Source organism: Bufo bufo, chromosome 1 (assembly GCF_905171765.1).
Source record: "Bufo bufo chromosome 1, aBufBuf1.1, whole genome shotgun sequence".
In the NCBI taxonomy this organism is placed as follows: Eukaryota; Metazoa; Chordata; class Amphibia; order Anura; family Bufonidae; genus Bufo; species Bufo bufo.
The window spans coordinates 334,505,203-334,531,332 of NC_053389.1; the positions used below are offsets into that span (position 1 = coordinate 334,505,203).

The 26,130-nt window shown below is 42.6% G+C and overlaps 1 protein-coding gene across 1 annotated transcript in view; it reads right to left on the reverse strand.

Annotated features, from left to right (window-relative positions):
- The window catches only part of FSTL4 (follistatin like 4), an 860,919-nt gene that overhangs the window by 80,730 nt on the left and 754,059 nt on the right, over positions 1-26,130 (reverse strand). Inside the window, exon 10 of the mRNA XM_040405485.1 lies at positions 2,141-2,259. Within this exon, the coding sequence (XP_040261419.1) occupies positions 2,141-2,259 (119 nt within the window). The remainder of the gene's footprint in view (positions 1-2,140; positions 2,260-26,130) is intronic.

Genomic DNA, 26,130 nt, shown 5'->3' on the forward strand with positions numbered 1-26,130 from the left:
CTGGAGGGAAGAGGTGAGTGCTACCTGTGGGTTTCTCCTACCTCACATCTAGTAAGTTATAATTACATTTTTGGTCAGATGATCAAGGGATTCAAGTCTAATTATCAGATTCAACCTCTCCACTAAATCATCTGACAGATTACTTTCTTCATGTAAGCCACAACACTCCAATTCTTAAAATTTGTCCTGGGTTTGTAGCTAGCTAAAATTGAGGGGATATTATACCATATTGTTGAAAAACATACTTAATATTGTCACCTCAACATTGGCCGGCAACAAAACCTGGGACATATAGAAACTGTAGTTTAAATGAACAAAAAAAAAACAGCATTTTAACTATGTGTTATATATGAATCCTGGGCAATTCTCCACATATTTCATTTCCACAACTTTCTTGTGTCAGTATAATAGCAATTTGAAATTCTAGGTATGTAATAGCTTTTACTCTTCATATCATCGAGATTTATGAATTTTGCCATAACATCAGCTAAGACAGAAAATTGGGCACCAAATGTATTAAAATGATGCATGTTCAACAATTTATTTGGGCATGGTAAACCTTTTTGTCCTCTTTTTTCTTCTACCATATTCTACCGGCTGGTGTGCGTTCACAATATCATGCACCAACAAATGGAACATTTTGCATAGTGCATGCATTGACTCCTTTTTGAAAACTTTTAGGATGGCACTAAAACAGTTTAAAACACATTAATAAGAAGATAAACCCATAACTGATAAAAGATTTGGTCTATATAAAACTGACTGCCCAATGAGTTAAAAGAAGTACTCAGGGCAAAATCCATACATTGTGTAACATGTAGTGCAGGACTTGAGGGTGTGGTGCATGAGTCAAAGAACATTAGAGAGAGAATTAATGTGTCATGCACCCCCTCTCAATCCTGCACAAGCCATGACACAGTACATCAGTTTTGCAACATTCCTTCAACTTCTCCAAACATGGATAGATAAGAAGTCTAAGCTATTTCTACTGTTGTATATGAATGGGTTGCATCAAAAGGGGCATAGATTCCCGTGATATGAACATAGTCCTACCACTTTACAAATCGCTAGTCAGACCACACATGGAGTACTGTGTACAGTTCTGGGCTCCTGTAAACAAGGCAGACATAGCAGAGCTGGAGAGGGTTCAGAGGAGGGCAACTAAAGTAATAACTGGAATGGGGCAACTACAGTACCCTGAAAGATTATCAAAATTAGGGTTATTCACTTTAGAAAAAAGACGACTGAGGGGAGATCTAATTAATATGTATAAATATATCAGGGGTCAGTACAGAGATCTATCCCATCAGCTATTTATCCCCAGGACTGTGACTGTGACGAGGGGACATCCTCTGCGTCTGGAGGAAAGAAGGTTTGTACACAAACATAGAAGAGGATTCTTTACGGTAAGAGCAGTGAGACTATGGAACTCTCTGCCTGAGGAGGTGGTGATGGTGAGTACAATAAAGGAATTCAAGAGGGGCCTGGATGTGTTTCTAGAGCGTAATAATATTACAGGCTATAGCTACTAGAGAGGGGTCGTTGATCCAGGGAGTTATTCTGATTGGAGTCGGGAAGAAATTTTTTATTCCCCTAAAGTGGAGAAAATTGGCTTCTACCTCACAGGGTTTTTTGCCTTCCTCTGGATCAACTTGCAGGATAACAGGCCGAACTGGATGGACAAATGTCTTTTTTCGGCCTTATGTACTATGTTACTATGTTACTATGTTACTGCTAGGATAATGAGGTTTCTAGTTAGTCGTGAAGAATCTTATAATAATATAAGTTGACTGGCATTATACGCTTGTCTAATTGTAAAGATCTTATGGGGGACAAATATGATATACTGAACTGCGTCGAGAAAAAATACTGTTAATTCATGGTCAATGATGCCCCTATGAAGGATTTTGGCTCAATAATGTGTATAGTGCTGAATGCCATCAACCTTTAATTCTCATTAATACATAAAAAAAAGAGCATGGACAGACCAATAGATCAATAGATGTATCTTTAAGGTCAAACCATCAAGTCGACTCTGATGAATACCTGACTGTATAGCTGTGTGTTATTTATTGTATTACAATATTGATCGCATTTTATACAAGCTTGAATCCTATGTAACAAAGCTTTTGAAACATACGTAGCTTGTAAGAATCCTCTCACTAGGCTTGATCTGTCTTCGGATCTCACAATCTCGTGGTTGAATTATTGTGATTCCATCATCAGAAAAGACATAAAACATGTTCCCCACACTCAAACCTATAGGGAAATCAAAAGAAAACAGTAGCAGAATTATAAATCTAAGTCTTTTTTCTCCACCCATAGAAACTCAATACACAGCAGGAAAGTGCAACATTATTTATTTGTCTGAAAACAGAGAAACGTTAACCCGGTGAAAAGCTTGTGATGACATGCAAGAACACAATGCACTGTGATAGCAGAACTGGTTGGATATTGTCACTCAGTTCAGTAAAGGCCCCTTCACACCGCTCAATGAAGAAGATGATTGTCGAGAAGGAAGTGTTCTTTCCCAACAATCTCCTCCTAGTGAGTGAAGATCTCCTCCACAGTATGGGGAGGAGCAATCATCAATGCCACTGCTCATCCCTATACATAATCATTGTTTGCCGGCAGTACAGTGCGGTTTAGATGGCACAATCTGATGCCAGCAAAAAATGATATAGAAAGATCCAATTTTCTGATAAACAAGTGTTTTGCTTGTTGACGGCAGCATATGCCCTATGGCTGCTGACAAATAACGATTTTTGGTGCTGCATGAAAGAGGCAATCACCTGACAAACAAGTGTTTGCCCATTTACGGGGGGGGGGGGGGGGGGCTCAATGAATTGAACAAAATGGAGAAGAAAAATAAACATAACAACTTATCAGTGAAAGAGAAAAAAGCCCTTAAAGATCTAGAATCCAATCCATCGGTAGTTAAAAAACCTACAGACAAGGAAGGGGGGGGGGGGGGGGGGGCGTTGTATTAATGGACAAGTACAAATATGAGAAAGAATTGATTAGACTTTTGTCGGAAGAAAACACCTATAGAAAGTTAAGAAGTGATCCCACCAATGAATATAAAAAGGAACTGGATAAACTGCTTAAATAATGGTTATGACAAGGGCATTCTAAATAAGAAAGAATTTGAATACTTAACAATAAAATTTCCAGTTACCCTGGTTGTTTACTATTTACCAAAAAATCATAAATGCCTTGTAAACCCTCCCGGTAGGCCCATAGTTTCGGAGATAAGCTCCTTAACCAGTCGAATAACTGAGTACATTGACTTCTATCTGCAGGGATATGTCACGCAAATTCCCTCGTATTTGAAGGATACCAGTAGTGTATTGGAACTTATTAAAAATGTAGGTCCCTGCCAAGACAATACATGGTTGGCCACTGTAGAGGTCACGTCACTGTATACAGTCATTCCGAAAACTTTGGGGTTAAAAGCCATAGAGGACAAACTTGCGAGGGATCCACTGATGTCGGATGTACAAGGGGAATTTATTTTGAAATGTGTTGATTTTTGTTTGGATCACAACTATTTTTTGTTTGATAATAATTTTTACTTACAGTGCACAGGGACGGCGATCTATTTATGGGGTCATGGGAGGAGGAAACTGTTAGTTCTTTCTTATGCAAAAAATTGCCAGGAGGAGAGTTCACCCCTTGGAAGAGATTTATTGATGATTGTCTGCTAATCTGGGTTGGGGAAAGAATGGGCTTAGAGGAATTTCAAGATGGTTTGAATGAAAATAGGTGGAACTTACATTTTACTAGTAGTATTAGTAATTCCTCAATTAATATTCTAGATCTATGTATGTTTTTGGAGGGCAAGAATTTTAAAACGAAGACGCACTTTAAAGAAACAGATGTGAATGCGTATATTGATAAAACTAGTTGCCATTATGACCCCTGGTTGAGAAATATCCCTAAGGGTCAGTTCAAAAGAGTATCACGGAACTGCACTTATGTAGCGGACTACACGATTCAAAGTCAAGAAATTGAAGAAAGATTTGTAGAAAAAGGGTATGAAGAGGAAGAGTTAAAAGGGTGCATGAAAACTGTTGAAGACAGGAGAGGTGTAGTTGAATCAGAAGAGAAAAAGAAAGCAGAAAGCGATTTTTGTTTTTCATTCATGAGACAGTTCAACACAGATGTAGGGTTTTAAAAAAATGCTATTAGAAAAAATTGGTAAATTTTGAAAAATGACCCTATATTAGGGAAATAAATCCCTGATTGCCCTAAAATTGTGTATAAAAAATATCGGTATCTACATATGCACCTAGTGCATAGTTCCATTCCGATAATAAAAGAAAAAATAAACATACACAGGTTCACATGGTGCGGTTTCTGCCTTGGATACAAGAATAGAATTGCCACAAATAGGTCAAAGCATGTAGAGACTGTAAAATCTTATATATGTATTGGAGTGCCCCTGTGGCCTCCAATATGTGGGAAGGACACTGAGAAAACTGAAAGTAAGGATACAGATGCATATAAGAAATATAAAAAAAAGTTTACGATAGTTACGCACAGCGTCTCATTGCATTTTAAACAGCACCATGAGAAAAATATGAGGGGTCTAAAATTTATGGGGGTTGAACTAGTTCAAAACCATTAGCGAGGTGGCGACCCTGTAGCGCAAATCAACAGGCGCAAGGCCGAGTGGATCTATAAGCTGAATACTCTGCAATCTAATGTGATGAATATAGAGTTTGACTTAAAACCATGCTTGACGTAATTTTGAACACATATACTTGCTGGTGGTGCTGTGTCTCAATGTGAGTAATCAGTGAGTAGGCCAGAGACAGAATGACATGGGAAGCTGGCCTTCTATTGGTGGATTGAAACATGATTTGAAATAAAGAATGGGGAGATAACATGCACTATGATTGGTTAAAAGAAACGTGACAAAGTGATGAATGGAGAACTGGGTTCTACTACAGCGAATAGGATAGGTATTAAAAGGAGCTTTTTATAATATAAGTGGGTGAATAATGGTAAAGATTTGGAGAGAAGATTCCAATTTTGTATGTGATGTAGATATTATATAAGATATGTTATATGGGAATTGGGAAATGTTTTCGGGGCCATTTTATTTCTTTGTTCTGCAGGTGTGCTGTTTGTTCTACGTGACGTAATTTTCCTAGCCATGTGAATAGGGGGAATAAGTTAAATAGCTTCCATTCCTATTAATGTTAGATTTTGCCCCTGACGAAGTCGTGTGCAAAACCCCGGTCGGGCTGTGATGAAAAGTTGTTTTTAAGATATGCTGTCAATTTTAATATGCTTGTGAGTATAATAAAATCTTGGATTTGAATGCATCGAAGGTACCTCACTATTGTGTGATCCTTGACACTTTGCAGAGGAACCCGTAGTGGTTTTGTTCCAAGTGGACGCTGGAAGTGTCGACATCTTGGGTCTGATAACCTGTATAACTGTAGTAAAGGATAACGTTCCATTTGATTGAGGAGCAGATTGTTCCACCACTATTGCATTGTACCATTGTGTGAACTTACCCACTTCACTTTTGGGGACCAGCAGCGCAAGTACCATTTATCAAAGTTATCAGAACAATTTTACTGTGACATGGGACTGTATGTTGCAGGAGGCTGTGAAAGGGAGTGATTTTATTTACATGGGACTGTATATCAGAGGGGGCCATGGGAGGCAGTGATGTTATTTACATGGGACTGTATGTTGATGGTGGCTGTAAAAGGGAGTGATGTTATTTACATGGGAGTGATGTTATTTACATGGGACTGAATGTTGAGGGGGCGATGTTATTTACATGGGACTGTATGTTGAAGGTGGCTGGTGGGGGGAATGATGTTATTTACATGGGACTGAATGTTGAGGGGGTTATGTTTACATGGGATTGCATGTTGGAGGCGGCTGGTTAGGGGGTGATATTATTTACTTGGGAATGTATGTTGAAGGCGGGTGGGGAGGAGGTGATGTTATTTACATGGGACTGTATTTTGGAGGGGGCTGTATATAGAGAGGGATTGTATTTATTGGAGGGGGCTGGTGAGATGGTGTGGTGTTAGTTACATGGGACTCTATGGAGGAGGGAGGGAAATAGTGTTATTTTAATGGGACTGTATGTTGGAGGGGCTGAAGGGATGGGAGTGATGTTATTTACATAGGACTGTATTTTGGATGTGGCAGGAGAGATGGTGTGATGTTATTTACATGGAACTCTATGATGGAGGGAGGAATATAACTACAAGGGACACTGCAAATCCAGGGGACATTATAAGCGCTCTTATTACTACTGGGGGCTCTATAGGAGGGACTTATAAATCCACCTTATTTCTATATTTCTACTAAGAACACTATGGGGGCCTTATTACTACTAACGGGTCTTTAGAGAGCTTTATTACCACTGGGGGAACAATAGGGGGTCTTATTTCTACTGGGGGCTCTGTGAGGGTATTATTAATACTGAAGGGCTCTTCTATGAATGGGGGCACTCTTGGGGAGCATTATCACGGTTGGGGGCACTTTAGCGGGCAGTATTACTAATGGGGGCATTCTTGGGGAGCATTATCACGGTTGGGGGCAGTATTACTAATAGGCGAAGTCTAGATGGGAATTACTATTGGTGGGACTATGAGGAGCACTATTAGTATGAGGGCACTCATATTTCTTCAGGATAGTATTTGGGGGTATTGGGGAGCGCAGCGAGCAGCAGGATAACACTGTGGGGACTCCAGGTTGGAGGATAATGCGGCCAAAATAAGTTTTACGGACCAAATGGAGAAGATTATGACAGAGAAGATCTACATCGGAGGAGACGTCGCCTGGAGGCACTGGATGTGAGAGGTATGTGATACTGTATAGCAAGTACATCAAAATGCGATTTGTGGGGGAAGGGGGGGGGGGGGGTGACTTAGAGAACTGGGACATAATTATTGGGGTGTGGTCTCTTTTGAAACCCTAGTAACGCCCCTGCCTGTCAGATCAGTTTTCTGGCAGATGAGACCAATTTAGCGTGATATGGTCTCACTGGACAAAAATTGGTCAAATATCTGTACTTGTAAAAGCACAATTACATGGATATAATAAACATTAGATAACTTAAAGAAGGGCACATTACAGTCATCTGAATCTGCCTAATATGCACAAGGGTGTTATTACACTGCCCATTGTACAGGCAGTTTGAGTGCCGATAGATGAGAACACATCCACATGTGCTCGTTTGCACTGGCCTGATTACACAGGCCGATGCATACTGAATGTGGAACGATTGCTACCATGGGTGTATCTATAGGCTATAGACCCTTGTGCCACATAAAAAGACCAGTATTATAATAAGGGCATGCTTGTCAAGTTATACCTCTGGCTGGATGGAAGGGATAGGTCAAGAATTTGGCATGAGGGGGGTGCCGTTTCAATTCTTTTGTTTTTGGATCCTGGCCAACTCCATTTACTTCTAGGGACATTTACTATTCCCTTTCAATATATACCCTATACTTCACACCATGGGTACATCATATACCATTACATTATGTGCCCTTTCAGCCCAGGTTCTACACTATTGTTCGAATTTCTATGGCCATTTTTGACACATCCATACAGGCTTTGACCCATATCTCTTACTCTTTGCTATATATCGGTTTACTCTCCATTTAGCCGTTTAGCTAGCTTACTATGTAACATACATTTTTTACTCCTAACTAATGGATTTCTGTTCCCTTTTTCATTAGTGACATATATGACCAAGGTCTGAACTGACCAAAACATCAAGATTTGGAGTCACAAAAATAGGCATTCTTCCTTATCTACCTATGTATTCATTGGAGGATATGTCACAATAAAATAATTTTACTTGCATGTTAACCCCGAGTGTTCAGTGGAATTTCTCTTACTATTGTCTATTAGGATTATATCCACTCCACTAAAGCACCTCACAGACTGGACAGCGAGTGCAGCCCAACCAATTTACCTTCAATTTTTGCCTCAGGCAGCACGAAGGCTATGTACTTCCCGGCTCTTGGCCAGCAAAGCACTGAGGGAAGGGGAGCCCAAGCTGAACTCTTGGACCAGGACCCATGACCCTTTAGCTATGCTCCTGATTGCTACCGCAGTCGTTCATCCTTCATTCAGCTCTACTCATTATTGGCAGCACATCCTTGATTAAATAGGTAGATGTGGTGCTGATAATCAGGCATCTATCATCCTGATTAGAGATGAGCAAATCGAAGTTGACGAAGTGGAATTTGATCCAAATTTAAGGAATAATTTGATTCGCACCGAAGCCGATTTACCTCACGCTTCGTAGTAACGAATCACATTTTTTACTAAAATGACTGTTGCACATGTTAGGACATGGAGCAAAGAACTCTAGGAACGAAGGATCCCCACAATGCCATGCATGCAGCCAATCAGCAGCCAGCCAGCCCCTGTGATGTCACAGCCCTATAAATAACCTCAGCCATTTTGGATTCTGACATTTTCCAGTGTACTTAGTGCAGGGAGAGACATCAGCAGGCGCTAGGGACAGTGCTAGGAAAGACTTAATTGTGCTGAAAAAACTATTTACAAGTTCAGGGAAAGATTAGTCAAGGTGTAGGGAAAGAATAAGGGAGGCATTATCTACACTATAAAAAGAAGAACAGGGTACAATAGGAGATTGTACAGCCTGGGTAATAGGAGCGATTATTACACCTTGCTGCACTAATTGGGGATCCAAATTACAGTTATACTGCTGCTTTTAGGTTGTTTGCAGTATATGATACATCAGTAATACCAGCAAACCTTGCTTGTGATTGGGGTGCAAGTTCCGTGTGATACAGCCATTTATGGGGTGTATTAATAGGAAAGATACGTACGTTCTATTAGCCGTTCTGCCTTGATTCTACATAGTTTTACTTTTTTGGGGGTGTGTATTAATAGGAAAAAAATGAAAAAAATATATGTCTTATATGCCGTTCAGTGGTGTTACATTTTACTACAGCCATTTATGTGGTGTAATAATAGGAAATATACGTATGCCCCATTAGCTGTTTCTTTTTTTTTGGTGTAGTAATAGGAACAAGAATACGGGGGAGTTTATTAATCAGAAAAAAAAATATATGTCTTAATTGCTGTTCAGCGGTGAAGTTAATTTGTACTACAGCCATTTATGTGGTATATTAAAAGAAAATATACGTACGTCCCATTAGCCGTTCTGCAGTGAATTGTGATTGTTATATTTCTTTTTTTGGGGTGTATTAATTGGGAAAAAAATGGAAAATATATATTTCATAATTGCCGTTCAGCAGTGAAGTTACATTATACTACAGCCATTTACTTGGTGTATTAAAAGGAAATATACGTACGTCCGATTAGCCGTTCTGCGGTGAATTGTGATTGTTATTTTTATTTTTTGGGGGGAAAAATATATATATGTCTTAAAGGAAACCTGTCACCGGGATTTTGTGTATAGAGCTGAGGACATGGGCTGCTAGATGGCCGCTAGCACATCCGCAATATCCAGTCCCCATAGCTCTGTATGCTTTTATTGTGTAAAAAAAAAGATCTGATACATATGCAAATTAACCTGAGATGAGTCCTGTTCGTGAGATGAGTCAGGGACATAGCTATGGGGATTGTGTATTGCGGATGTGCTAGCGGCCATCTAGCAGCCCATGCCCTCGGTTCTATATCCTAAATCCCGGTGACAGGTTCCCTTTTATTGCAGTTCAGCGGCGAAGTTACATTGTACTACAGCCATTTACGTGGTATATTAAAAGAAAATATATGTACGTCCCATTTGCCATTCTGGGGTGAATTGTGACTATTATATTTCTTTTTTTTGGGGTGTAATAATAGGAAAAAGAATACGCCTTAATTGCCGTTCTGCGGTGAATTGTGATTGTTATTTTTTTTTTTTTGGGGGGAGGAGTTCATTAATCAGAAAAAAAATGTCAGAATTGCTATTCAGCGGTGAAGTTACATTTTACTACAGCCATTACAAGGTGTATAAAAAGGAAATATACGTATGTTCCATTAGCCGTTCTGCAGTGAATTGTAATTGCTATATTTCTTTTTTTGGGGTGTAGTAATAGGAAAAAGAATACATCTTAATTGCCATTCTGTGGTGAATTATGATTGTTATTTTTTTTTGGGGGGGGAGTTTATTAATCCGAAAAAAAATATACATGTCTTAATAGCCGTTCAGCAGTGAAGTTACATTGTACTACAGCCATTACAAGGTGTATAAAAAGGAAATATACGTATGTTCCATTAGCCGTTCTGCAGTGAATTGTAATTGTTATATTTCTTTTTTTGGGGTGTAGTAATAGGAAAAAGAATACGTCTTAATTGCCGTTCTGCGGTGAGTTGTGATTGTAATTTTTTTATTTGGGGGAGTTTATTAACAAGAAAAATATATATCTGTCTTAATTGCTGTTCAGCAGTGAAGTTACATTGTGCTACAGCAATTTACATGCTGTGTTACTAAGAAATATACATACGTCCAATTAGCCATTCTGCGGTGAATTGTGATTGTTATATTTCTTTTTTTACGGTGTATTAATAGAAAAAAAAACGAAAAAATATATTTCATAATTGCCATTCAGCAGTCAAGTTACATTGTACTACAGCCATTTGCTTGGTGTATTAAAAGAAAATATACGTACGTCCGATTAGCCATTCTGCGGTGAATTGTGATTGTTATTTTTTTTTGTAGGGGGAGATTTATTAATCAGAAAACAAAATATATGTTTTAATTGCAGTTCAGCGGTGAAGTTACATTGTACTACAGCCTTTTTTGGGGGTATTATTTTAATTATAATTTCATTATTTTATTATACACTATGTTAGACAGACAGGTGACAGGTCCTTCAAAGGGAATGGGCAGTGGCCAAAATGTTTTTGACGTAGCCAGAAGAAGAGTGGGGGGGGGGGGGTTGCAGCAGTCACAGCGAGAGGCCTGAACTCCCGTGTCATCTAGCAGCTGTGTATAAACCAGCATCCTAGTGGTGCTTGAATGGTTGACTCGGTCTTCGACTTCGTCGCAAGTGACATCAGACACCCCCAGCCAAGAGTCGGCCGGTTCCTCAATGCTTAGTTGGCATGGCCCGGGAGCAGGCCCTGCGCCCCTCACCTGTCCTGAATATTCCTCTGTAATTTTCAGTTCCCTCAGCGCGAGAAGTATTATATGCCGTAGGCTGGGCTTCACTTTTCAGCGAGGACGAGCTACTATAGGAGAGTCAGAAGCTACTGCCCAGCCAAGATCTGGAGGAGACATTCGCCGCTTACTCCGGTAGACGGGCAAGTAGTGATGAAAGAATGGCATGGGAGCAGGTGTTGCCAGCGGTTAGGCTCCTGGCCCTGAGACCGTTGAGGGGGACATCAGTGACGGGCAGACAGTAGGGGATGATGATGTAGCCGATCGCACTTGGGAGCCGGGTGAAGAAGAGGCTTCATTATTATCATCATCAGGAGAAGAGGGTGACAGCTTGTGGGTGAGGCAGCGGCTGAGCCAGCAGGGTGGTAGCATGTCTGTGAGTCAGCAGGGTAGCAGCAGTAGGAGGTCGGTAGCCAAACAGCCCCGGGGTAGGCCACCTGCTTCGCAGGAGCCTACCGGCCTGGAAAGTAGTGGTGCAGGCGTTCATGGAGGCACTGGTAGCAGGCAGTTAGTGCAGAGTGTTGGGAGGAAAATGCCATACTCGGCGGTGTGGCAATTTTTTGTTATGGCGCCGGAGGAGGTGAACATGGCCATTTGCAGAATTTGTGGGCAGAAGGTGAAGCGTGGCCAGGGTGCCAATGTTGGCACCACTGCCCTCCGTCAACACATGCAGCATCACCATAAAGTGGCCTGGGAGAACCATGGCTCTGATGTAGTTCCAGCCTGCTGCAGCAACTGCTGCATCACCCAGTGGCACGCACTCAATTTCATGCAGTCAAGGCTCCACCACCTCAGCTGAAGGAAGCTGTCTGTCATTCCCATACTCTGCTGGTCCTGATGCTCCTGCTCATTCTCCTCCTACTCCTCATCAGTCTTCCCATCAGCAATCGATCACTGAAGCGATTGCCAATAGACAACAGTACGCGTGCACTCATCCAACTGCGCAGAAGCGGAACGTGCTCCTGTCCAAGTTGCTGGTGCTGCAATCCCTCCCTTTCCAGGTGGTGGACTCTGGACCTTTCAAAGAACTGATGACTTGTGCCGAGCCAAGGTGGAGAGTCCTAAGCGGTAATTTATTTGCCAAAAAGGCAGTACCAGCTTTGCACACATATGTAGAACAGAAGGTGGGCCAGTCCTTGAGGCCATCAGTGTCTGCCAAAGTGCACAGCAGTGCCGACGTGTGGCGCTATAACTATGATCAAGTACAATATATGTCCTTTACGTCCCACTGGGTAAATGTGGTTCCTGCCCAACAGCACCAGCATTTTGGCCAGGTGACGCCTCTTCCGCCTCCACGTTCTAACGCTGTTGGTCCTGCGACAATGCCCGCCTCTGCCTCTTGATCCTCCACTGTATCCTCAGCCTCAACTTCACAGTGCTTCTCCAGCATACCACATGTGCAGGGCACGGGGGTGTCACGCTGTTCTGCATCTAGTTTGCACAGGGGAGGAACTGTTCCGCGTCCTTCATCAAGAAATCGAATCCTGTCTTTCTCCTCAACAACTCAAAATCGGGAATCATGGTGACCGACAACGGAAAGAACATGGCGTCAGCGCTGCATCACAGAGGGCTGAGTTATACGCCCTGCATGGCGCACGTGTTCAATCTGGTTTAAAGCGGCTTCTGAAGTCTTCATCCTATCTGCAAGACATCCTAAAAATGGCCAGGAAACTTTGCATGCACTTCAGCCACTCGTACACCGCACATCACACCCTCCTTGAGCTGCAGTGGCAGAACGGTGTCCCCCAACATAGGCTGATATGCAACGTTTCCACCCGTTGGAATTTCACCCTCCATATTTTGGACCGATTATATGAACAGAGAAAGTCCATAAATGATTTCTTGATGAAACAGGCGGACAGAGATACTCCCCTGTGTAACTTCAATGTTAGTCAGTGGCACCTAATGCGTGACACCTACCGTTTGCTCGGGCCCTTTGGGGAGGCCACTTTATTTGTCATTCTCCAGGAATACAGGATGAACGTCATTCCACTAAGTCATGTCCTAAAACAGATGCTGCTAAATCTGGCTGGCCAGGGGACAGGAGACATGGCTATTACATTTCACAGCCACATGAGCCCTGTGGGGGCTGAACTAGAGGAGGAGGAGTAGAACATTCGAGCAAAGCGTAGAGAAATGTCTGGTTTTTCTGCACAGGTTACAGGAGAGGAGCAGCAGGAGGAGCAGGAGCATATGGAGGAGCTACACGGTGATGAGGAAGACGAGACAGATGACCCAGACACACTGTGGCAGTATGCAGTGGAGATGGAGGCTGGGAGTCCCTCTGAGTCACTTGCGCAAATGACCCGATACATGCTCAGTTGCTTGTGTAGTGACAGCCGAATTGTCACTATTCGTCAGAGGGATGACTACTGGCTGTCTGCCATGTTAGACCCTTGCTACCGGTCCAAAAGGGGGGCCTTTTTTACACCTGCTGAGAGGAAGGACAAATTAAACTACTATCAAGACATCCTATGTAGTCCAGTTGGGCGCTGCCTATGTGAACCATCGCCCATCCTCACGCAGGTCTGACCTGGGGGGCCCTCTGCACTCATGTTCCACTGCTATGGCTGCAGGAGGGGTGGGGGGGCAGAAGCAGTACCAGCTCCATCAGCAGCAACTTAAGTCTAGAGTCGCTGATAAGCAGTTTTCTTCACTTGCCTACTGAAGAAACTACTCACCAGCAGCAGCAGCTAGACATAGAGCAGAACCTGAACCAGCAGATTGTGGCATACTTGGAGTGCACCCTGCCATCCCACATTGAAGATGTACTATTGGGCAGCCAAACTCGATTTGTGGGCGCAATTGGCCTAGTTTCCCCTGGACAAGCTTTCTTGCCCGGCCAGCAGTGTGGCATCAGAGCGGGTGTTTAGTGCAGCAGGGGCCATAGTTACCCCAAGGAGAACTCGCCTGTCCACCCAAAATGTGGAGAAACTGACCTTTATGAAAATAAATCAGGCGTGGATCAGCCAGGATTTTCAAACACCATTGTCTGATGTATCAGACTAGATCATCCATGGTGCCACACCTACAATTTGACAAAAAAGACCTGTTACTTCTGGCTACCTGCTTCAGCTACTATTCTGATGCCACACTTGCTGCCAGGTGCTTCTACAGCCATTCACCATCTCCAGCTAGTACTGGTATTGCTTCCCACCTCACCACTGTGTCACTTGTCCACTCTGTGGTCTCCTCATGCTGCTGCCACCTCACCATTATGTCACTGGGCCACCTCACCACTCTGTGGTCTCCTCATGCTGCTGCCACATCACCACTTTGTGGTCTCCTCATACTGCTGCCAGCTCACTACTATGTCACTGGACCACTCTGTGGTCTCCTTATGCTGCTGCCACCTCACCATTATTTTACTGGGCCACTCTGTGGTCTCCTCATGCTGCTGCCACCTCACCACTCTGTTGTCTCCTCATGCTGCTGCCACCTCACCACTCTGTGGTCTCCTCATGCTGCTGATACCTGACCACTATGTCACTAGGCAACTCTGTGGTCTCCTAATTCTGGTGTCACCTCAACACTGTCACTTGGCCACTCTCTGGTCTTCTCATGCTGCTGCTACCTCACTACTCTGTCACTGGGTCACTCTATGGACTTCTCATGCTGCTCCCACCTTCCCCACTCCATGAGTGGGGCACTATTTTGCCTTTTTGGCCTGGTTGACATCATCATTTATTTGACCCTTCTTCTAGTCTGTCAGAAGAAAGCAGCTGTAAGGCCTGTCCCTATATTGTCTCAGAATTGGCTTATGATTTGGTAGCCAAAAGCAGTAGTGGGTACAAAACACTGATAGATTACTGACCAAATGCTGACCGAGTGGAGGAGGATGCTCAACAGACAGGATTCTTTTTTTGGGGGGTTATTGTTCTGATGGATCAGAGGAAGGGCAAAATAAACTGTGATGTCAACACAAACTTACTGCTGACACCCTCTATTAGGGGGGCTTTACTTGTATGAGCATTTAATAGAACAGGTTATGTAGACATATATGTGGAATCAGCTGACGATGGTGTAAAAGGAGTGCGCTCTTTCACGCTATAGTAGGATCTTGGCCCTCTGCATATTTCTTTATACCTGGTGCTAACATTGACCTGTAAGACTGAGTTCACACTTGAGTTATTTGGTCAGTTTTGGCCTCGTAATTGACCAAATGAGTGAAGTGTGAAGTGATTCTAAGAGCGACTCCTGTCATCTGTGTGTCATACTGACTCACAGTATTGTTTCACTACCACAGCAGACTCCCTATGCGTGTTACTGCAAGACACGGTGTTCTACACCACTTTACAGGCTCTCTGCAGCCAGAAAATAGCTGTTTTTAACGAGATTTGCCACAAATAAATTCGGATCGAATTAAATCTTTTTGGAAAATTTGGCGAACCGACCGATCAAATTTTTGAGAAATTAGCTCATCTCTTATCCTGATGAAAGATGCCCACCAGCCAATGAACAATGGCTTTCTTGTTCATCAACTGATCGTCTGCTTGATTATATGACCCAATTATTGCAAACAATCATTCCTATAAATACTTGTTCCTGATAATTTCCTTATAATCGTGCAGTCTAAGGGTCCATTCACACGTCCACAGAATGGGTCCGCATCCGTTCCGCAAAATGTGGACCCATTAATTCATTATGGGGCAGGAATGGATGCAGACGGCACACAGTGTGCTGTCCGCATCCGCATTTTCGGAGCGCACCCCCGATCTTCCGGTCCACGGCTCCGAAAAAAAAATCTCCTATTCTTGTCCGCAATTGTGGACAAGAATAGGTAGTTCTATGGGGGTGCCGGCCAGGTGTATTGCGGATCCGCAATTTGCAGATTCGCAATACACTATGGACGTGTGAATGGACCCTAATAGGCCCTTAAGGACTTTCAAAAGGTCCTCCTGTGTCTACTGTTTGGGAAAACCAGGTTCAGTACGTTGGATTTTAAAGGGAACCTGTCATCAACTTTATGCTGTCCATACTAACGGCAGCATAAAGTAGAGAAAGGTGACTTGATTTCAGCGGTCTTTCATTTAAAAGTTAAAAGTAAGTGGTTGCCGAGAACCAACATCACAATCATTGTAGACTGGGCCTGGAAAAGAGTCACGGCCACCTGAGAAGAGTCATGGTTATTCATAAATTCCTGCTCTTCCTGCCCATCTGCTGGTGATTGACTGCCTTCTACCTAGTTTTCTCTTTTTCTCTCTAGGAGAGAACAGCCAATCATGGGTGAGAGTGCAGGAGATTATGAATAACCAGGACTCTTCTCAAGTAGATTTGACTCTTTTCAAGGCCTGTGCTGCAATGATTATGATGCTGGTTCTCAGCAATCACTTACTTTTAGCTCATGAGTGACACACCGCTGAAATCAGCATTTCTGTCAATATTTTATGCTGCCCTCAGTGAGGTCAGCATAAAATTGATGACAGTTTTTTTTTTAGCATACCTGAACCTTTTTCTAGAGGTGTAAGTTATGGCTCCTTCTGATTCCCTATGCAAAATACGTAACATGGCTCCCAATATACCACGTGCTATTTGGCATCTTCTAATTTTTCTATAGGGTCTTTAGGCCTTCTTAGACACCTGGCCAGTATGCAATTACTTCTACTACATCCTGCTTTGGTCAACTGGGAGATAAATGATGCCAGACATATCCCCTCCCTGGCAATCCCTTGGCAATAAACATGCATCATCATCCACTTGACTTATTCTACTCCAGTGTAGACAGGAAAATAGAGTAAAATGCTTCAAACTAACCTCTTCTTTTGTATATTAATTGTCTGGTTGAGACTGGGTGTTGAATTTCCTGGCCCTGACTACACCAATGTTTTTTGTTGTCAATTATGTTCTGTAAATTTTTCCAATATGCATAATTATAACATGAAATATATTTTAATATGTTGGGAATGGCTATAGAATATGCCACTCTTATAGATGTGGTGAATGCTATTCCTCCTGGTCAGGTAACATACAGTATGCAGATTCTGGCTGCCAATAACAATCCAAAGCCCCAGAGAAAAGTGAAGAAATGTTTTATTTAGAGCTTTGTTGATTTTTTTCTGTCCAATATACAATGAATATTGATGTAATGTGAACATCATGCAAAGCTTCATTATTTTGTTTTTTCCTGGGTGGATGAAGAATAACAGCTACATGATTTAAGATGACCCATATAACCTTTTATTGGAAAATCATAAGCTGGCACATATTTCAGCAGTAGGTATGCCTTGGGGAAGCTACCACAATATATGTCAGCAAAGCATGTTTTTGATATTTTGCTACATAAATTACAATCTAAAGCTTGGTCCATGTATTGTATTTGCGTTCAATGCAAGGCTAATATGACCAGTCTAATCTGATCTCATTCTATTATAGAAATCTACTACATTCTAACACAATGCAATGTGGTTACTTATGTAGTTTTAGTCTTGTATAGCCAGTCTCCTACCTAGGAAGTTGTTTGGGAAACCGCAATCATAAAGCAGCAATAATATACAGTATAAACTATTAAAGGGGTTGTCCATGACTTTCTATTTTTAAACCCCCTCACCCAGCTGGACCTGTGAAGAGAATAGCACTGCTAAGGGTGCTTTCACACTAGCGTTATTCTTTTCCGGTATTGAGTTTCGTCCTAGGGGCTCAATACCGAAAAAAAACTGATCAGTTTAATCCTAATGCATTATGAATGGAGAGCATTCCGTTCAGTATGCATCAGGATGCATCAGTTCAGTCCCTCTTACGGTATTTGGCCAGAGAAAATACCGCAACATGCTCCGGTATTTTCTCCATCCAAAATTACGGAACACTTGCCGGAATCCAGCATTAATTTCCATTGAAATGTATTAGTGCCGGATCCGGCATTAAAATTGCCACATTGACGGATCCTGTATTCCGGTCTGCGCATGCTCAGACCTTTAAAAATTTGAAAATAATAAATACCGGATCCGATGACACTGGAGACACAGATCCGATATTTCGATGCATTTGTCAAACGGATCCGGATCCGTCTACAAATTATATCCGTTTGCATACGGACTTCTGGATCCGTCAGGCAGTTCTGGCGATGGAATTGCATGCCGGATCCTCACAACGCAAGTGTGAAAGTATCCTAAGAGGGATCTGGGCTCTCTTCACTGCACTTCTGGTTCCCACATGTAAATAACCTGCACAGATGACTGGCCTCAGCAGTGATGTGTCCCCAAGCAGCATGTCACTGCTGGAGACACTGCACCTGTGACTTGCGCTAGTCTAAATTTTCTTGAAGTGTATTTGGATGGCAGCTGCCTACCTTAGATTAAGCACTACCTGTCCATATTCCCAGGGCTTCTGAGCAGTGTATAAATATCTCTGGTTCCTACACCGCCCTGATTATTGTAGGCTTAGGTTAGGCCCAGGAGAGGCAGTTCTGTTAGTGTTAGGTACCCATCTGCGAAAGTCACCTTGATGTTGGGTCAACACACATTTGATCAAAAATATGCATGAAGAGCTTCCATTTTCCAGAATAATCAGTAATCCCTAGTTCTTTTGTTTTCATTTAAAATGGTGTGCTGCTATACGTATTTTCTTTGCTGACTGCTGGGGACATGTCACCACTGAGGCCAGTCGCTGGCTGCAGCGGTGCACATGACCCTGTCTGTGCAAGAAGTTTACATGGAGGCACCAAAAGTGCAGTGAAGAGACCCAGCGACCCATGGATCTGGAACTGTGTGCAGAGGGGAGCAGGTCAGTATAGTTCTCTTCACAAGTCCCAGAGGGAAAAAAAGGAAATCGTGGACAACCCCTCATATAAATATGATGTGGTGAATTTAGATCTTTGAAACTGAGTATTCCATAGTCTTTTCATACGGTGCAGTTATCTAAAATATGAGTTAGATGGCCTAGACTCACTTTTTTAATGGTAGATAGATGTGGCAAAGAGGGAAACTGAGATGTTACTTGATAGCCTTACAGTGTCATGGGTCCACTTAAGGGAATGTATAATGTACTTAATGTAACTGAATTGATTAAATTAATGAGATTTTAGTATATAGTATGGAAATATTGGGGCAGATTTATAAATACTGTTTAGACAGCCTAAAGGGGTTAAAGGCTGAGCTAAAATATCAAGCACAACCACTATACAATGTACGGCTTGGTGGTCCACTGAGGAAGGGGTGATTGTAAGCCCCGAAATGCATTTGGTTCAAGACTCCCCTGATGGATCGCAACAATACCTGCTGAAAGACCACAGGTGCCGAACCAACCCTGAAAAAGTAAAGACCCGACGCGCTACCAACAACTATTGCACAGCTATACAAGCGATTTTACACGTGCAAACAAAGAGGAGTGCGGAAGACGGTGGGAATAAGCTCGCAAGACACCGGCTCCCATTCATAACGGAGCGGCATCCAGAGCCATCAAAGGGATACGGAAGAAGCACCAATGAGGGTCCTACACAGCAGTCCACTGAACGGAAATACCAGTAGAGGGAAATCGACTACTGAAGGAACTCAGCGGGATGCCGCTGAACAGTGAGTGCAGCGGGACGCCACTAAAACAATAACTGAAACTTACCATACAAGTTTTAAATTACCAGCATAATTGGAGGACAAGCGATCTTTGAGGATTTTCATGTCCGCATAGGACACTAATAGTCCCAGAAGACACACAGCAAAGAGGGTTGTCATATTGCTCAGTCCTGAGGCTTATATTTATACCACCCAGCATGTGTTTATGTTTTAAATTATATTTTACAATATACGTATATTTATATCTGTGATTAGATTACACTTTTAGTACTCAAATACCATCGATTTTAGGTTGGGATCGTTAGGCGATTTTAAGATAGATACGTTTTATGCTTATATTCATTGTCAAATACTACTGTTTTCATTTTATTAATAAACAATATGGTCCCATTTAGAGTGAGAGTGCCCAGTATCTTCATTTCTTATTTATCAGCCCACTAGAGGAAGGGTGATTCCTCTTTACTGAGAGCACCTCCACCCTGAATTTGTCACTTCAGTGCGCCACATATCTATCTTGCTATATATTCTTGTTTTAGAATATTACGAATATTCAAAAAAACTAATATATTCAATATAGTGCTATATATTTGTTTTTTAGAATATTCATAATTTTTCCCATTTAAAGTCATGATTCCTCCCTGCTTCTAGCTTGTGGGCCAATGAGTCATTGACCCACAAGCAAGAAGCAGGGAGGAATCATGTTTTTACTCTGCAATTTAAAAATCTGGGATAAAAATTTGCAATAAAAAAATCTCGAATATTCGAAAATATGAATATATATCACTATATTCTAAATATTCACAAATTTTCGAAGTACTTATATTCGCGATAAAAATTTGCAATTCTAATATTCGTGATCAACACTAATAATCAGTAATATGTGTATAATAAAAAACAAGTTTAAAGGCCATCTGACAGCAAATTTGTAGCTATGAAACTGGCTGACCTGTCACATGTGCACTTGGCAGCTGAAGACATCTGTGTTGGTCCCATGTTCATATCTGTCCGCATTACTGAGAAAAATGATGTTTTTATATATGCAAATGAGCCTCTAGAAACAATGTGGGCTTTGTTGTTACACCTAGAGGATCTACAACTGCTGCATTTTCTCCACTTTGATAAACTTTAGCACAGGCAGTGCCAGGCGTAATAACGTTTTCATTGCCTGGCCGTGTCAATCAAAGTGGAGAGGATGTGGTAGTTGCAGAGAAAACAGATATAAAGGCAACATTCCCATTGCTTCTAGAGGATTATATATATATATATATATATATATATATATATATATAATAAAACAAAACAAAGAAGTCACAGCAGCACAAGACCAGAGACCACGGGTGCAAATCCTCCAGCCGCAGGCTCCAACGGCTATGGATGAGTATAATATCAAAAGAATGAGGCAGCACTCCAGGTAAATAGAAAAAAGTGGATCCTTTATTCCCCTCTGTGCAACGTTTCAACCGTCTCAATGCGGTCTTTCTCAAGCATATAACATGGTGTCAAACATGGGTATATATACCCACAATCCATAGCAGGAATTTACAAGTGGCAATTATACAATATTGAATGTGATCCCATAAAAATACAATATACAATATATCAAAATTATCATAATTCGTGTGTCCTGACACCTTACATGGTCCGGTATCATGCACAGTGCAATATAGTATACATATACACATTGATCATAGTAACAACGTGACTGTAAGTTAATTGACCATAATCAACTTCATCAACATAGTAGTGTAACACCTGAGTGCATAAACCCAGTGAATAATTCAATAAGATTAAAAACAACTCACACTGTTGTGCATGGACAAGCGCGCCAAAGTCTGCGTCCTCACTGCTGCACCACGCATGCCCAGAGTCCTCGTCACGTCACAGCGGCAACATCCCCAAGGAGGGGCCAAGCGCCATCACCATGGACACGCGTAAACACATGACCAGCGCGACCGTAACGTGACACCTCCAGAGGATATGCCGGGCGGAACCACGCCCACACAGCCGGACTAGCGTCGCCAGGCAACAATGTAAACACCGCTGACCGCGCAGACGCCAGCCGAGCAATGCGTGCAGAGGGCCGCCTACAAACACAGGACTGTTCCGGACAATCGGCAGCAATGGTCAGCAAGTGGAGAGGGAAAATACCAATAATGGGAAACACAAAGGGCACTGTAACGTGAGAATGACTAAATGAAATAGATAAAGGGACCTAATAGGCTCCCCAGAGGGTTACTGTATCCATAGTTTATTAAAATGGAGTGACCGTGGTTTATTAAAGTATATCAGCACTAGACCAATATCTCTATAGTCCGTGCCATACTATTTTTATAAGACAACAGGACGGGGGCCACAGGATCACGCCGCTTTCACGATAGAGATCCCAGGTCCCATGAGGGTATGGGGTCAGGGACACTTCCATGCCACAGGACCCCTAAACCCTACAACCGACCATTCAGTCTATTGTTCAAAGTGAAAACAACCACCACTCCAAATGAACAGTATAATCACAGTCAACCCACATATTATGATATATTGTAGTGTAAACGATGTACATGCGCCCCACAGTTCTCCCCCATCAGGCAGATTCCATCAATTAGACGTAGGGCAATAGGTACAAGCCCATGAACACCATCAGTGGAGTATCAAAGATCTAGAGAAAGAAAAGATAATATCAGCAAAGAAACAGTAAAAACTGTATACATATAGATAAAAGTAAAAGTAAATCACTCAATTGATGACACCAATAGATAAATTTACACACACCAGGGCAGAACAGGGCAAGGAACACAGGAGAATAATAGGCAGCCACATCCTATACCACACTCCACTTAAAATCAACATTGAGACCATGCGGTCTCAGTGTGTTAAGACGGTGGATCCATCTTAGCTCACGTTGTTTGAGAGCCAATGTCCTGTCTCCACCTCTTCTAGACAGAGTGATATGGTCCACCAGCATGAATTTTAAATCCTTCTCTTTATGGTTAGCCTCAACAAAATGTTTAGGGACAGGTAGATCTTTTTTTTTTTGTCGTATGGAGAACCGGTGGTTATTTAGACGTGCCTTCATGTCACAAGTGGTCTCCCCAACATAAAGGAGGCCACAAGGACAGTAGAGCACGTAAATATCGAACGAACTGTTACATGTCAGAAAATGACCAATCTCATATTGAATCCCCGTAGCCGGATGGGTAAACCTCTCCCCCTTGGTCATATAGGCGCAGTTAACGCAACAAAGACAGGGATAGGAACCCCTCCTACGCGGGCCAATATGAGACTGTACCAATGTCCTAGCAGAAAGATCAGCCCGGACTAACTTATCTCGAAAGTTAGCAGAACGCCTATATGCAAGCAAAGGTGGCGTGGTCAAAGCAGTAATGCCTGAAAAGTTACTCTTAAGTATTGGCCAATGTTTGCGGATAATTTGGGCAATTTGAACACTTTGTTCCGAGAATGTTGATATAAACGGTATCCTATCAACTTTTTTATCAATTTTTTTATGTGTATCAACTGGTGTTGCCTGATGTGAATCAGTTACCCTAGTCAAGTGTTTTTCAATCACCCTAGCCGGATAGCCACGTTCCTTGAACTTATCTGCCATCTGTGAAAGACGAGTCGGGAGTAGATCTGGCTCCTGTACCACCCTTTTCACCCTAAGGAGTTGACTGTATGGTACAGAATCAATGATAGACCTCGGGTGACAACTGTTGTAGTGTAGCAGCGTATTACAATCAGTGGGCTTAGTATAAATATCTGTAGACAAATGATCACCCACTATTGTGACAGTGGTATCAAGAAATTGGACCTGGGCGGTCGAGTGCACAAGGGTAAAACTGGTGTCTGGGTCCATGTGATTCAAAAAATCATGAAAACTCTCCAAAGAAGCAATATCACCATGCCAGATGAGGAAGACGTCGTCTATGTATCGCCACCACCCCAGAACTTTGCTGAAGTGGTGGGACACATAGACAAGGTCCTCCTCGAGGGCCGCCATGAAGACATTGGCATAGGTGGGTGCCACATTAGACCCCATGGCGGTCCCTCGTAGCTGGAGATAGAAGCTATCCATAAACAAAAAATAGTTATTTCTCAAAATCATTTCCAAAAGATGAATAATGAAATTCTGACAAGGTAAAGAATAACTGCTGCCAGATAGCTGCCTCCGGACAGCAGACACCCCCCTATCATGATCAATGGAGGTGTACAAGCTCGTGACATCAAAAGATGCCAGGAGACAGCCATCTGGCAGCACAATGTCAGAAATCCTATCCAAAAAGTCACCAGTGTCCCTGATGTAGGACCTGGCGCTGATCGCATAGTGTCGAAGTAGTCGATCTAGGAAGATGGAGATATTGGAAAAGATGGATCCCATGCCCGCAACAATGGGGCGACCAGGCGGGTCCATCAGTGATTTATGGATTTTTGGGAGTACGTATATAACCGGTGTACGTGGCTGTGACACAGTTAAAAAGGAATGTAGCTCACCATCAATAATGTCCTGACCCAATGCTGTGTCAAGGACCTTCTTGATGCGTCTCACTATGTCGAACCTCGGATCACCAGTTAATACCCTGTAAACACTCTGATCACCCAGTTGTCTCATAATCTCCTGAATGTATTTGGAGGTGTCCATGACAACAACCCCACCACCCTTATCAGCCGGTTTGATAGTGAGGCTGCTGTCACGGCACAAACCCTCCAAAGTAGCAACCTCAGAAGTAGTCATATTAGGGTGTCTAAAAGACATATCGGTAACCGTTACACGTAGGGAGGCTATATAATTAGGGACAGCCCTCCTGAATGTCTCCACTGCAGGTGAATTACTACGTGGTGAAAAGTCACTCTTGTTGAACAACCCAAAGGATTTCAATCTCAGTTCAGTACCAACAATTCCTACAGTCGACTGGTCCACTGGAGGGCGACCTGCAAACCAAACCTTAAGCTCAATGTTCCTATACAGGCGCTGCAGGTCGACCTCCAAATGGAACCAGTCAACCTTGGTAGAAGGACAAAATGATAGGCCTTTAGACAATACATTAGTTTGAATATCAGACAAGGGTACAGAAGAAATATTTACCACAGTGGAGACATTGCTATTCATCATTGGGCCTGAATCGCCTTTCTGCGCAACGACATTGGTTTGGTCAGTTCTGGAGGTTTGGAATTTCCGCCATCTGTGGTGTCTTCTGCCACCCCGTCTGGTTCTCTGGCTGTCACAGGGCCCACCCCTAAAAAAAGGCTTAGTGGATACAGGGTTATTGACAATATTGGTGGTCACTGGCCCAGATTGTCCCGACTGATGATATTTCTGGCGTTGTGGAGGAAACTGTCTCTTAGACGTGTCGTATTGCCATGTATAGATCCTACCCTTGGCATAATCATCTGCGTCCCGCTGCCATTTTTTTCTTTTAGTGGACTCTTGATCCTTAGTGAATTTGGACAGATACTCCATGCAACTGTCATCATACTTTCTAAATTCGTCCGGCCCCAACATGGTTTCCAGAGCGGTTTTAGTCAAATTTTGCCGCAGTCTAGTATCCGCCAGTTCCTGTTGTAGGTATTCCAGATTCAGGAGAATAATATCGTACGCATACTTATTTGAAATCTGGATGAACTTCTGCGCATAGATGGATTCAATGGGAAAAAGATTCGGTTTGAGTTGTGAGCGGATCCCTCTGGGGATTCTGTGCTCCTTAAAGTATTGACCAAGGGTCATTAAATGTAAATCGGTGGACACAATTTTCTTGGCATCTGCCTCAAAGCTTCTTTTTAAGTCAATCAAAGTGGGTGTAGATAAAAATGCAGGCTCACTCACCAAGCCCTGCAGAATCCTGTCCTGATCCGCCCTGGTGTATGTAAAAACGTCGAGAGGATCCATAACAAAAAGTCCAGAAAAAAGGTAATAATAATACGGTGCAAGCTGGGTGGAGCACAGAATCCCCAGAGGGATCCGCTCACAACTCAAACCGAATCTTTTTCCCATTAAATCCATCTATGCGCAGAAGTTCATCCAGATTTCAAATAAGTATGCGTACGATATTATTCTCCTGAATCTGGAATACCTACAACAGGAACTGGCGGATACTAGACTGCGGCAAAATTTGACTAAAACCGCTCTGGAAACCATGTTGGGGCCGGACGAATTTAGAAAGTATGATGACAGTTGCATGGAGTATCTGTCCAAATTCACTAAGGATCAAGAGTCCACTAAAAGAAAAAAATGGCAGCGGGACGCAGATGATTATGCCAAGGGTAGGATCTATACATGGCAATACGACACGTCTAAGAGACAGTTTCCTCCACAACGCCAGAAATATCATCAGTCGGGACAATCTGGGCCAGTGACCACCAATATTGTCAATAACCCTGTATCCACTAAGCCTTTTTTTAGGGGTGGGCCCTGTGACAGCCAGAGAACCAGACGGGGTGGCAGAAGACACCACAGATGGCGGAAATTCCAAACCTCCAGAACTGACCAAACCAATGTCGTTGCGCAGA